The sequence below is a fragment of the Cupressus sempervirens genome, chromosome 9 (genome assembly GCF_028749045.1).
Source record: "Cupressus sempervirens isolate cs-2001-9-10 chromosome 9, ASM2874904v1, whole genome shotgun sequence".
In the NCBI taxonomy this organism is placed as follows: domain Eukaryota; kingdom Viridiplantae; phylum Streptophyta; class Pinopsida; order Cupressales; family Cupressaceae; genus Cupressus; species Cupressus sempervirens.
This window is the reverse complement of record NC_143126.1, coordinates 483,989,873-484,004,263: the sequence shown is the minus strand read 5'-3', so window position 1 is coordinate 484,004,263 and position 14,391 is coordinate 483,989,873. Positions and strand designations below refer to the sequence as shown.

At 35.9% G+C, this 14,391-nt stretch overlaps 1 protein-coding gene across 3 annotated transcripts; it reads right to left on the bottom strand.

The window, feature by feature from the left end:
* Window positions 1-1,923: 1,923 nt before the first annotated feature.
* LOC149539441 (uncharacterized) lies at window positions 1,924-8,405 on the bottom strand. Of its 3 annotated transcripts, none has more exons than XM_089800677.1 (3): window positions 8,155-8,405; window positions 7,882-8,070; window positions 1,924-4,995 (listed from the first exon to the last, which is right to left on the bottom strand). In XM_089800677.1, the coding sequence occupies exon 3, from the start codon at window positions 4,718-4,720 to the stop codon at window positions 2,195-2,197; it is 2,526 nt and encodes an 841-aa protein (XP_089656803.1). In that variant the 5' UTR covers window positions 4,721-4,995; window positions 7,882-8,070; window positions 8,155-8,405; the 3' UTR covers window positions 1,924-2,194. The 3 variants fall into 3 exon arrangements, with proteins under 3 accessions (XP_089656803.1, XP_089656804.1, XP_089656802.1); XM_089800678.1 differs by having other exon boundaries at window positions 7,882-8,065; XM_089800676.1 differs by lacking the exon at window positions 7,882-8,070.
* Window positions 8,406-14,391: the final 5,986 nt, after the last annotated feature.

Genomic DNA, 14,391 nt, shown 5'->3' with positions numbered 1-14,391 from the left:
GCCTCCACTTCCTCAAATCGTTATATTATAAACATAAGCCTAAAATTATATTTATTTTTTAATTTAAAAAACATATATAAATTGAAAAAGAATATTGCATAGTGAAAATTTTGTAAACATTTTCTGTTCTTGAATTTCCTTCAAACTTGTTTAATCACTCTTAACAGTCAATGTTGCAAATGGAGCATAAGCAATCCAGATTTAACCACGCATTAACTGTAGTTTTTGGATTGTCCATGCAATTGGTGAATCAGTGTTGATGACTTGCCAGGTACTCTCAAGTCCTCATGTTGTGTTTAAACTGCAGACTTACCCAAACAGTTACGCATGTTGGCAAGATGCTGGCCTGCACTCTACACAATGGAACACTGTCACTGGGAGGGAAGAAACTCCCAGACGAATTGGAAGTGGTCTATGTTTTAATTTATTATTGCACAAGCAAATGCAACTCAAAGTTCGCCAATCCTTTCAAAACAGAGAGGAAGAAAAGGATTTCATTTTGTGATCTATCAGAAAACACCATCAAGGAATTCAGCATCATATGCAAATATTATTTACCCAAAGAAAGAGAGAGACAAAAACGTGACAATCTTACAGAGTAAATATAGAGATTGCCTTGCTTTAAGAATCAATGCATACATTCAGTTTTTCTATCAAAAAGGTGATCAAGGTGTCATATTTAGCTCTATATCAATTACCATTAAATACGAGGGGAGAGGTCCAAATAGGATCTTACATGGTATAAAATGGCTTAACTTATCCACTCCTTAATTCATTCAGGGCTTCAAGCACATTTGAGCTTATAGCTGCTTTCCTGATATGATGGTTCAGGTTTCCATGGTACTTCAAAATACTTTATCCTATAAGCAGAATAATGCCTTGATGCAGAGCCAGGTTGCCCAACAACTGTTGAGAATGATATTATTAACCACAAAAATGACAAAAGAAATTCAAGAACCAAACAACATACATAACTATAACCAAAAAGAAACGAAACAAGCTACAACTCTAATAATTATTTCCATTCATATAGCATTCAGTACTTCTATAGATGTTTTGCATGAGATGTTTCTAGATTTGACTGTCAGTCTTATTCATTAAAAAATAGGTTCACAGTCATACTGAGAAATATCTCATGCTACTATCATGGTCTTGAAATTTTATGCCTGTAGCTTCTACAGATGTATTAATTTGTAATGTTTAACAAAGCAAACCAAGACCATGTCCAGCATTTTATGAGCGCAGCAAATAAAAAACAAGAAGAAAGCTCTGGCTACTGATTGGCGAAGGCTTACAATTAAATGCAAGAAAAGCTCATAAACTCCATAAACATCTCGTACTAATATCACACACAAGAAATATTTTGTCTGCAAACTCTACAGATGAGTTTATAATGTTAACAATAAAAACCCAGACCACACATCCAACAATTCTAAGAGAGTATAAATAAACAGCTATGAAAGAAAGGTTTGGGTACTGAATGGCAAAGGCTTACAGTTACATGCATCCCCTAACATCTTAATAATATATTAAATATGAAGAAATTAAAAATAGAACAAGTAAATTAATCATCTAAAGATTATTTAATATTTTCACAACATGCTCAATGCTTGGTCAGGAAAGTTGTTGATAACACAATCTGCTGTTAAGGTATTATATAATTTTGTTTTAGGGAAACACATTTGTGCCATGAGAATAATAAATCCGAGGAAGCAATAAAGCATTCAGAGACAAAAATCATTTAGAGACTGCATTTCAGGAAGACCTATAAACTGTTTTTTAAGTCACAAGGTGGAAAAATTAACTAGTATTAAAATGACGAATAATTAAATAAATTGAGATTCCTGAAACCATGATTAAAAATAATGTAAAAACCATAAGTGCAATTCAAACAATATTAATGAATTGTTTGGACACTAGAACTCTAGAACTACCATGTATTAACAAGGCCAATGATTATTTACAGGGATGAACTTCTGCAATTTTAAGACTCAACACAGACAAAGACTTGATGAATTACAATTACATGGGGGGTTGTACGCAGCACAGATGGACATTTTCCAAATAATGGAAAAGCTAACTTGAGGTCCCCTGAACATATTACACATTACTAGACTTATGCAGTTTGGCATTTGGACTTGGCCAGCAACATGATTAAAATGACTGCTTTCAGCGGGAAAGGGTAGCATCCAACTCACACACGCCAGGAAGCATGATCAAACATTCTGTTTTGCTCACCTTGATTTGATCGTCCAGCATCTCCAATTCCAGATCCCTTTGACAGCATAGCCATGAGACCACCTCCATGCACTCTCCCTTCGGGAAGTGACAAAGAGTTGTTATCACTTATACTAGAAGAACTACTTTGTTTTTCCATCTGCAGGGTATTTTTCATTGATAAAGGTACTAGTACTTGAGGTGGAAGAAGTGGATGGTGGACTCCAGGGCCCAACCTTTGCAGAGAACTGCCAATGCCCAGTTCAGCATGCAAACCAACTACAGGTGCAGACTGTCCAACATAATGCCCACCCACATGTCTCCCTATCACAGTGCCTCCCAAACTAACATTTCCATTGCCATCAACAGTATGTAAGAATGGATGAGAAAATGTCCAGAATGCCTGATACCCTTTGTCCTCAACACCTAATGTATTTGTGTGTCTTCCATCTGACCCAGAGGATAACGAAAGTTTGTCCTCTGAGCCATCTTTATTCTTCTCTCTGAACTCAACCATGTCAACATCATTGACAGCATTGTTTTGATTCTTCTCAAGATTAAATGTAGAAGCAGAAGAGGCACCCATGCTATTAGGAGATTCGGATGCACTGTTCATAAAGAAATCAGATTGAAAATTTTTCCCTAACTGTGGTAAGCTAAGGTTGGAAGGAGTGTTGGGGCAGGAAGAGTTGAGTCCCTTCGATGTGGAAGCAGAAGCCAATCCACGGAATAGACCTGGACCAATACCAGGGGCAAGAGTACCTGCACCATGTACCCTCCCATCCTGGACAAGAGCACTATGAGCTGCACAGAGACCAGTTTTGCCTCGTGCAAACCTGTCACATGGGCCTTGTACAATCTCCCCAGTCTTTCCCTGAACAACTTCTTTCGCATAAGGTGAACCCTCTGCACCCCAAAGGCATCTCTTGCCTCCTCCGTGTGCCTTACAGAAATCAGTACTACCTTGTGCACTTTTTCCACAGCCTTCAAACTTGCACCGCTTGCCTCCGCCGTGTCTAACACAAAAATCTGTCCTCCCCCTGGCACTCTTTGTGCACCCCTGAACAGCACATCTCTTACCTCCTCCGTGAGCCACACAAAATTTGGTACCACCATGAACGCTTTTAGGGCAAATTCCACCTCCCTCAAACAGACACCTTTTACCACCACCATGTCCCTTGCACAAAGGAGTGCTTCCTTCTGCACCTTTATTGCATCCTGTGACAATACATCTTTTGCCACCCCCATGTGCTTTACAATACATAGTGCTTCCCTGGGCACCTTTTGTGCAACTGGGAAATTGGCATCTCCTTCCTCCTCCATGAGAAATACAAAGGCCAGAATATCCTTCTGCACTTTTTGTACACCCTTCCTTCGTGCATCTTTTACCTCCACCATGTTTTATGCACAACCCAGACTTCCCTCTAGCAGCTCTATCACAACCTTCATTACTGCACCTTCTGCCACCTCCATGGCCAATACAATAATCTGTTCTTCCTTCTGCACTTTTTGTACAACCAAGCTGTTGACACCTACGACCTCCACCATGAGCTTTGCAATACACTGTCCTCCCTTCAGCCCCTTTATTGCATCCAGCTTTCTGGCACCTGCGCCCTCCACCATGTGCAATACACAAGCCCGATGCACCTCTAGCTCCCTTGCCACATCCTTTGAATTGACATGTTTTCGAACTAGTGGTCCGTTGCTTCTTTTCAGTGATTCCAGACACACCACTTAAAGATGATTTTGCAGGATTATTTCCTCCTTTTATGCTTACTGAGGGGTCAGATTCATTCTGAATAGATGGCATAGCAGATACAAACCTTGATCCTGGCTTTGCCATTAGCAAAGCGGGGATGTGTCCCCCAGACTTCCACCTTGCTGAAGTAGAGCCCTCATCTACAACAGGAATATTATTCATGTCAAAAGCAATCTCTGATTCATTTTGTGTTTGTCCTAATCCTAGAGCACAATCAAACTCTGATAGAACACAAGACTTCCCAGATTCTGTAGGGCCTCGTGAAAGGCTTAGTTGAAGAAGATTGCCAGAATCCATATCCATGATTTTAGGAGCCACCTCTGCAGAATTCTTTTTTGGGGATATTGTCTTCAGATTTCCAAGATGGAGTTGGATTCCCAGCTCTAAATCCACAGATGATTCTTCCTCAGTATTCTCTTTACACGATGTGCTATTAGAAGAGGTACCAGAGTTTGCCTTACTATCAGAGGAACTTGTAGAAGGACCCAATCCCAGTGCCAAACTAAACATTGCAGACGAACTTCCACTCAAGTCACTGGACGAATACTTTCTCTTTGTTCCCTTCGGTGATGAAGAGAAGTTAGTGAAATTGCCATATCCATTCATGGAGATCAGCTGGCGCTCGCAAACCTGAGCTTCCACTCCCAATGCAGGAACAGTAGCATGCTCAACACCATTAAATGCTTTTGATGTATTTGGTAGAGGGGATTTCCCCATGAAGCCCAAAAATGGAAACTTGTCCATTCACCTTATCCAGATATGGGCTTCTTTATTATTATAATGTACAAAAAATATGCCAACACAAAAAAAATATGACTATGGAAACTACTAATAAGCAGGGAATGCTTGCCCTCCACCACTCACAAAACCAGATGTGTCACACCTATCCATTGTTGTAAAAACTGATAAATACCGAATAACTTAATCTGTCAGAAGTGCTCAGAAACTTTCATAGATAATCCCTTCATGCAAGCAAACATGATCTACACCAAGCATGCATCCTCAAGCCTTTCCAAATCCTGCCAAATAGAAATGAACTTGAGAATAGATTAGATTATTCAAGAATGCAGTAATCTTCATGATTAATACAATATAGAAAATTCCAAAACAAAAAAACACCAGCCAAGCATCAAAGTCGCATATACGGTTAACAAAAAATTTCATCTATATAGGGGATCAAGTTCTTAATCTTTTGTCATTGGAGTAGATATATTGAACAACTGCCAAAAGAATACACCTCCTTATAGAATTGCCTACATAATTAAATAAACTCCATGTAACATGACTTGTCCATGTGGTTTTTGAAATTAGTTTCCTTTTAAAATAAAGCTTAGAGAAGCAAATAAGCAGGAATTCATATTGCATGAAAGAAATTTGATCTCCACATCAACAGTTAGTTTAATTTTAACTCTATTCAAGGGTAGTAATGAATCTTATAAAAATAAAACACCGAAAAATGTAGTTGTTTGAGTAGAAAGAAACTGGCTCAAACTTTAAAAATTAAAAACAACAAAAGAAAATTTGTGCATTCCATAGTCCATGCAATATAAGATTTTAAAAAGAAAATAAAGCAATTTGATCTCAAGAATTAAGAAGTTCAAAATACAAGGCAAGAGCCTACAATGCATTGGTAAATTGCAAGCTTCTCATCAGGAAGGTCTTCGGTTCGAATCTACTTGAGATTAACACATAAATAATCTAGGCTTTGAACGATTACCTATCAGCAAAAAAAAAAATGTTCAAAATACAAAAAAGGAATAAGTCGTAAATTGCAAAACTGAAATTCATGTCCATATCATGGTTGATTTAATTTAAACCCTATTCTAAACAGAAGTAACACAACCTTCCTCAAAAAATAAAACTCTTTTGAAAAATATCGTATATTCATTATTACAGTCAACATGAAACAGATCAAACTTATTATAGAATCAAAAAACAATTCACAGAGTTCATAAGCTGCAGAAAGTTACATCTTCACATAAAAAAACAGAGGCACAAATATCAAGAAGCAAAGCCTTCAAACTAGAATAAGCGGAGATATATTTAAAAGAGGGAATTTAATCTCCACGTGAAGTTTAGATTAATTTAAACTCTACTAGAGTCTATTAATCCAAGGTTCCTTAATAAATATATTAAAATTCTTTAAGAAAGTGGCATTTTCATCACTGCAATTTACAGATACCAGCTCAGCTTAATAAATAAAAAAATTGGTAGAGTTTGTAATCTTCAAAATATCAAACTTTCACAAACAAAAGGAATAGAAGATCTCGGGATGCAAAGAGTTCAAACTTACTTTTAAATAAGAAGAAAATAGGAAGAATACATGATATACAGAAAAACAGCTTTCTACATATTCATAAAAAATGATCTCACAAAGAAGAGTAAGTGTAAATTCTAAAAACCAAATTATAAATACTCAAAGCAAAACCAATCAAAGGGCGTTCCCTATTCAACTTTTAGGAGTCACATAAAACCAAGAACTCATCAAAGATTATCAATCCAAAAAATGAGAGCTTTGGAATTTCAGCAATTAACTGATATCTTCAAGAAAAGGGGTGATTGAAGTGATGGATGAAGAGTGTGAAGCAAGAAGGACGAGCTAAAGGTCTGCAGCACACAAAACAAAAAACAGAAAGATAGCATCCAAAGTAACACATGTGCAGCAGTTTTACTTTCTATGCAAAATCTCAATTTCATGCCAAAGAGATATTTACTCAAGCTGGGTACAGCAGGCTTTAAGAAAACTCATCAAGAAATAATTAACATTGAGAAAACATCAGGAAAGAGGTCCAACAGACTTATCGTTAATATAACAGTACTACCACATCCTTATATCTGCAGATGCGATTCGATGTTAAAAAGCACTATTAAACATGTCTAGCCTTAACCAGTTCCTTAAATAAAGGAATTGTCCCATGCATGAGGACCGACATGCAATGTTGTTAGTGTGGTCCTGCATCCCTCGCAGGGTTTGCTACATGGCTTAACTGCCTCCTGTGGTTCCATAAGACTATTGGTTGTATCTGGCATTGATAGGCTGATCATTTGGTGCGACAGCATCCTTGACCTTTCTAATAGAGCTTGGTCACATGTTCTTGGTCTTGAATCCATGCAGGTGGCAAGTGATGCTGAGAGGGGGATTGTTGGTAGTGGGTCAGCATCCCTCACAGGGTTCGCGAAATGGTTTGTATGGTTATAAAAGAACTATTGGTTGTATCGGGCATTGATAGGTCAATTGTTTGGTGCAACCACAACCCTGACCATTCTATCATGCAAAAACACTGATAAACATGTAAAGGCTTGTTTAGCACAGTAGGAGGTTAATCAGACATGTAAAGGCTTGTTCAGCACAGAAAGAGGTTATCATAATATGGTTAGCACTAAAGACAGAAGATTTATACGTATATAAACCTGAAGATTTCAACGAAGTTCATAAGAAAAATAAACATGTAGAGGAAATTGATACAAAGAACTTCAACCATTAAATCCCCAACGCCAAAACAGTGTCTGCATGAGTTAGTCCTTAAATCCCACAACCGAAAAACCCACAATTTGTGTGCCTAAATTGGACAACAAGTCCCCATAACCAATTATAAAGAGCTTCATACGTTATATTTCAACAAGAAAAGTGAAAGAGGGCAATTGACCCCATAGAAAGTCAAAAATCGTAACTGAAACCAGTGAAACAGACCACACAAACACAAAACCCAGCACATAGAGCTAACCAATGAAAAAAACCAAAGTGAACTGCAACTTAGAATCCAATCCCGACGACTGAAAAACATACAAAAGCATAAGATATAAATGAAACTGGTAGGAATTCATCAAAACGATGTCATGCTAAATACTTGTCTTTCCAAAGTGAGAGCTTGCGAAATGGGTGTCCTTGCAAAGTGGGAACGTACGAAATGGGTGTCCGAAACGCTATTCAATGTCGGAATTTGTGCCCCAAAATCGATCTTAATACCCACAAACCTAGATCTAAAACCTAATTTTTGTGTGGGCGAAAAGAACATCAAGTAAACAAAAACAACATAGAGTGCAATTCCAGACTCTTTGAGATCAACAGCAAGTAAGCCCTCCATTGATCTGATCTGCCCAAAAGAAAAAACAATCCCAAATCAAAAAATCAAAAACAAGAAATCAACAACAAACCATAAAAACAAATTTGAACAGACCTGTGAAGGTTCAGGTTCCAGGTTCGAATTCCCTCAAAATCAGCTCTCTTCTACTTGACCTCTGTGGACAAAACGCCTGACCGATTTTCCTCCTTCCGATTATATAATGTTCTTCTGACTAAAAAATCAACACTGGCTATAAACAGCATGCATACGCTTCCCACATATAATCAGCATAAACTCGACGCCGAAGAAGATATCAGAGTAATAATAACAGAAAACTCTGAGAGTTGATTGAGCAGCCGTTCAACGCGCAAAATAATGACGACCACACAACATATACACGCAAAATATCCTCCGCAGCACAAAACAGCAAAAAGGAAAAATGTATCATGCGATAGAAATTTAATAAAAATTATAGATAATAACTAGGTTTTTGAGTTAGCATCTTTATCCTTCCAAACTTTTGCCATATGGAGAGAGGACAGATGAAAATTGCTAGGCTTTTAATTCCATTTTTCCTATTCATTAAAGTTGGAGAGATCACCATTTTTTATTTTGTTATTGTTGTTATTGTTAACAACATTGGATTGTATTGTAATACCTTATCATCAATTTATTAGAAAAGAGCATTAATAGATAAATAGGTATTTATTTCACTTTTCATTTTTTCAATGTTTTAAATTTGTTATTTAATTTTTAAAATTAGATTTTAGTTTTCAAAAGAGATAGTTTATTAATATATTGAAGTATTTAAGTAATTTTTTTAATTAATAAGATATCAATGTCAAGTATATATATTTTTTCCAAAAAAAATGTTTCATCTTATAATACAATGTATTGTGTTGTTCATTTTGTCTCATTTTATAACAATTATTTATCTAGTGGATAATAACATCGTCTTTAAAGGATGGAGGTTTTGGGTTTGCAGACAGTATTAGAAAGAACGCTGGTAGACAGAGGAAAAAAGAAAAGGCAATGAAGAGCGGATACATTGAAGAGGAAAATTAGATGTTTGAGTCTAAAAGTGACAAGGTCAATTCGGAGATGTAAACCACTGTCAACAGCAGTTGCTCTATGCATGTCTTTGCTAGCTTCAAAATCAACGTTGTTGATTTTACAACCACTAAGAACTTTGAAGGCCTCAAAGATGCTTTTCTTGTGTCAGCCACTTCCCCCCTTGGTCCTACTAATAAGGGGAAGAGAATTTTAGATGATTTTCCTAACATTGATTATATGTAGGATGAAGCCAGTGTGAAGGCTAAAGTTAGCTGTTAGATTGCGGTTTTCTTGTGGAAGAGGTGAAAAGTTTGAAGGAGGTGGACAATCTAAATGGAAAGTTCACTTAATTGGACAAGCACTTCTTTACCTTGACAAACTTTTTTTATTAAAGTGATGCACTTGGCAGACACTATGTTGCAACTCCTCCATCAAGAGAAGGAGAAGGGCTCGGAATACGATGATGATGACAGTTCCAAGAGGTTGTACAAAATCTTAGTGGATGACTGGCTAAGATTTTAACTCTTGAAACCCCTAAAGACCAGTACTAAAAAGAAATGACATTTTCAATTTATGTTTAAACCTTCTCTATAGTTGTGTTATTACTGCTCTAGAGTACTTTCCATGCATGGCTATGAACAATTTTTTTAGTATTTCTAACTTTGATAGTAATTATAGTAGTATGTTTATTCTCTTTATTATTATTCATGAATTACAAGACTCTCGGTTTATATCTTAGTTTTAATTGGGATAGTTGGTTTAGCATGTGTTATTAGATAAATGGGATGGGTTTTTTATTTTGTAAAGGGGGATTGGCTAAGATCGTGTTGTGGTTGGTTTTTGTTGTTTGTCCTCTATTAGAGGCTTCACCTCCTAATGGGTCAACCCCCTAGTTTTGGTTTCTTTGTAATATAAAGAAATGTCTTTAAATCAACCAATTTCATAGTTATACAAGATTCTTATACAAGTTGGTATATTCTAAATTCTAAGAGATAGTCATTTGTTGATTCACTATCATTTTCAAAGAAGATATTAATGAAGTCAAAATCTAAGAACCTAATTAAAGGTCATGGAAGCTCATAATGAATTGATGGAAAATTTGGATTGTGTTATAGATTGCACAATATTGCAATGCATGCAAGGCCAAAAGAATAAGATATGAATTTGATTAACCTATTGAATTATGTTAAACTATAAACTTGGATAGTATTTATTATATATAGAGTATGCTACTATATATTTGTATACATCAATGGGTTCATCAAAACCCACTATTTATCCATATGAATTGAAATGAACCTCTATACATGAAATGAACCTCTATAGATTTCCATTGCTTACCGAGATAGAGAGATGTTCAAAAAGCATATATATTCTCTTAAAGCGAGAATGGCAAAACTAGGTTCGCTTACTTAACCACCATATCAACAAACCCAAAAAATATCAATTGATCAAACTACATGCTCTGCCAATAAGACCTTAATCTATTGTTGAAGTTGAATGGTTCTAATTGAGCCCACCAAAGTAAAAAGTCTTGTTGAATGGAAGGCCTTAACATCATTAGGGACGATATCAAGATTTTTTCTAAGGTGAATTTTGTAGAAGGGATCCTTCTAAGTATTTGGTTCTCAATTGAAGAAATTTCAATCTAAAAGACTTGTGCTCCCATAACAAAGTGCTAAAATGTCTTTGGATTTCCAAGGAGTGGATGCTCCTCGATCCATTACTCTCAATTAAAATGATGTCAACCTAAAAGACTCATGCTCCCATATCATATTACTAGTATATATATATATATATAAACTTCCCTCTATTACTACAAAATTCTCTAAAACCCTAAAACACTCTACATCATTGCTTCAAATTTTCAATTATGTCGATAGGCTCTTAATCTAGTAGAAGTTGAATCTTGTTGAGTGCATGACTCTAACACCATAACAAATGAGGTTGGGATTGTACCCAACTAGAATATAACAAAATAGGTACCCTTCAAGCCTTACATTTAACTAATAATATTAAAATAGAAATACTCCTCGTAACTTCTAAATTACCAAATACCCTAAAACATTAACGTCATTACATTAAATTTTCAAGCCATTATATATTAAAATAAAATAAAAATATACTCATTTCATCAAACAATTCTATCATAATCACATGACCATCTGAATGCTACACCACTACAATTTGTACTTATCCAACTCCCCTATCCACCCATCTCCAAATAAAATACCACTTATGCCCTCACAATTGCCCTTAACACTCCTCCCAACAATCCAATTTCAAACCAACAATGTCTCCCAGAAAGAAATTAGGAAAACACCAATGGCTATAAGCAAAAGGAAAAGTAAAGCCCCAATTAAAAGTCAACCCCAACGAGGACAAAGGTATACCTCGCTAAGAACGAGATACTTTTCAGCGGGCGGTCACGTGGACGGGATAGGCATATATTCCCACATGGGCCCAATAGCCCGCATTAAATAAAATTACATTAAATTTGACCTCCGCGGCGATGCGATCGGCGGAGCGGGAAAGCGACGCGACGCATGCCGCCGGCGACCGCATCGATGCCAGCTGTCCACATCATCCGGTGACGTCATCTCTTGCGTCATCGCCGGAGATGCTGACAGCCATACCATAATATCAGTGGTCATTTAATCTGCCACGTCATACCTACGGTGGGTCCCGCTTCTGTGCCCAGCTCGTGGGGCCCACGCAAACCACTTGATTTTTTTGTTCTCCTTCTTTTTCTTTTTGCCGGCGTGGGGCCCGCATTAGGGTTTCATTGCCCGCTTTATTGTGGAAACAGGAAAAAAAACATAGTGGTGGGTGACGTGGCCCGTCGGTGGTTTAGGAAATTATAATGTTGTTCTAGTGAAGACACGTAATGTTGTGTGTTCGTTAGTGGTGTCCTACTTGGGAAAGGAAAGTGCTAGGTACCTACCTAAACTATATAAAGAATATTTTTTGTTTTGTGGTCTAAAATATACACATATGGAAATTGGGTTATATTTTTTTAATGGGTTGTAATGAGTGTTGCCATTTCAATTGGATGGATATATATGTTTTAAGATTGGGTTGTGGAATTCTAAGACACTTTAATAAAGGGAGTTTTTATATGGGTGGTTGTGTTTTATATGAATATGAAAAGGTTTAAGAAATATATGTGTCTTTTCCGTAGCCAATAAAAATGGGCCTTATTGAAAGGGAGAATAAAATATGTTTTTATTCAAAAGGAGAATAAAATATGATCGCATGGATTTAGGATTGTCAGAATAGTTAGAATGTATTTGAGATGAAAGATGGTGTGATTTGTTGTACCATCAAGTGGAATTTATTGAAGTGAAATAATAAGATAATAGTGGATAAGTGGGAACTTAAATTTTGATGTTGCTTTCAAGATTTAGTTGTGTAGTTTTTTTTTAGACAAATTCATTGATTCATGTTTCATTAGTAGTGGTTCATAGAACTCATCTCTCATGAGAATGAATGGAACACTTGGCAGATAAGTAGGAGATATTTTCACAAGTAGTCAATTTGAGATATTGATATCAGGATTCGACTGTGTAGTTTTTTGTGTCAAACTCATTGATCAATGTTTCATGAGTAGTGGTTCAGAAAACCCGTCTCTCATGAGATGAGTGTCCACCTGGGACGACTGAATGCTTAAGTGTGTTTAATTTATAGGAAACTTTGTGGTTAAGTATGTTTTGAGTTGGAGTAGTATTGGGATGGGTGAACTCTTGGGATGGTTGAATGCTTCACTTCTATGAGCATCACCTAGATGCAACAAATGTTAAGTGTTCCACGTATTCTTGTGAGAGATGGGATCTTGTGAATCACTACTCATGAAAGATGAGTCAATGAGTTTGACTTGAAAACTACACAGTTGAACCTTGATAGCAATATCGTAAAAATAACAATATTTAGTTGAAATTTTGATACAGATCAAATTTGATAGATGTTATGAAGTGGTTCATTTGATGGTAAACTTTATGTGAATGTTTTACAATTAACAAAATTTGGTTTATCATTATAGATCACTTTCATGATTGTATGATCAATCACACGCCTATGGTTTTAATAGATGCATGTATATATTTGACCCATGTAGATCTTTGCAAGTTGATTATCATAAATTTTTGTACTAATAAAAATTTAGTTGTGTTAGGCAAGAGCCTTCAACACAATGGTAACTTGTGAGCCTCTCATGTGGGAGGTCCTGGGTTCGAGTCTACTCGAGATTAACACATAAAAATAATTAATTATGTCAAATAATAATAACTATCTAGGCTTCGGCCCATTATCGATCAAAAAAAAATATTGGTTGTGTGGTTGAGAATTTATAACTAATAAGGATAGTACCTCCGTTGTGGTGAAAGCCACAAGGGTACTAAGTCATCCAGTTTGAAAATGATTGAAGACAACAAGAAAACATGCAATGAATGCTCTAGATATTAATGCAAACAAGTGATGTGGAGCGTGCAAATGAATTGTTAAGACTAGTGGGTTGCATTGTGTTAGACACTTTGCATCTCATGTGTGTTAGGCCTAAGATTCAAGGGCAAAAACACAAAACATTTTTTAAATTTTTTTTAACACTAAAGTTTACAATGTGTAACTAATGCTACATACTAAAACTAAGTTTCAAAACATGTTTTCCAATAGTTTATTTGCAAGGGGTATCATGGCTAATCATAAATTGCATGGTTGTCCCACTACTGTGACTAAGTGAGCCAACCCCCCACCTTTCTAGGGTAGCCTAACCCATAAGGTTATAATTATGCAAAGTATCTCTTCAAATCAACATAACACAATATTCAAATTATTGTAATGTCATAATTGTGTTTAAACCATTAAAAATCGTTCGAAAAAAAACATCATCAGGGTTCAAAACATAAGCTGGAAGGGATAATGCAGGAACGTTAATAGTATTAATTAGATTAAATGCCCTAGCCAAGGCTTACTTGCAAAACCCTAAGGTTCGTCACTTATTTTTCATCATTAAATATTTACTAATTTACAACATGTTCCCTTATGAACATAACCTCATCCAATTTGTTACTATAATACCCTCCTAATAAGATCTATTTATAGGCTAGGTTGAATATACTTAAACTCTAGTTGTATGACACTTTGTTACAAAAAAGGGTCCCTAGGTCTTTAATTTTGATTAAATTATTTCCAGACTAGGGTTTATTTATATACTTCTTATTACTTAGTTCCTAAATATTACTTACCAACCTATGATAATTAATTATATTTATTTGTTGTAATTAGAAATAAGGAGATTAAATT

What these genes read in the sequence shown, in the direction of transcription:
- LOC149539441 (XM_089800677.1), bottom strand. Translation starts at nt 4,720, where the DNA reads ATGGACAAGTTTCCATTTTTGGGCTTCATGGGGAAATCCCCTCTACCA.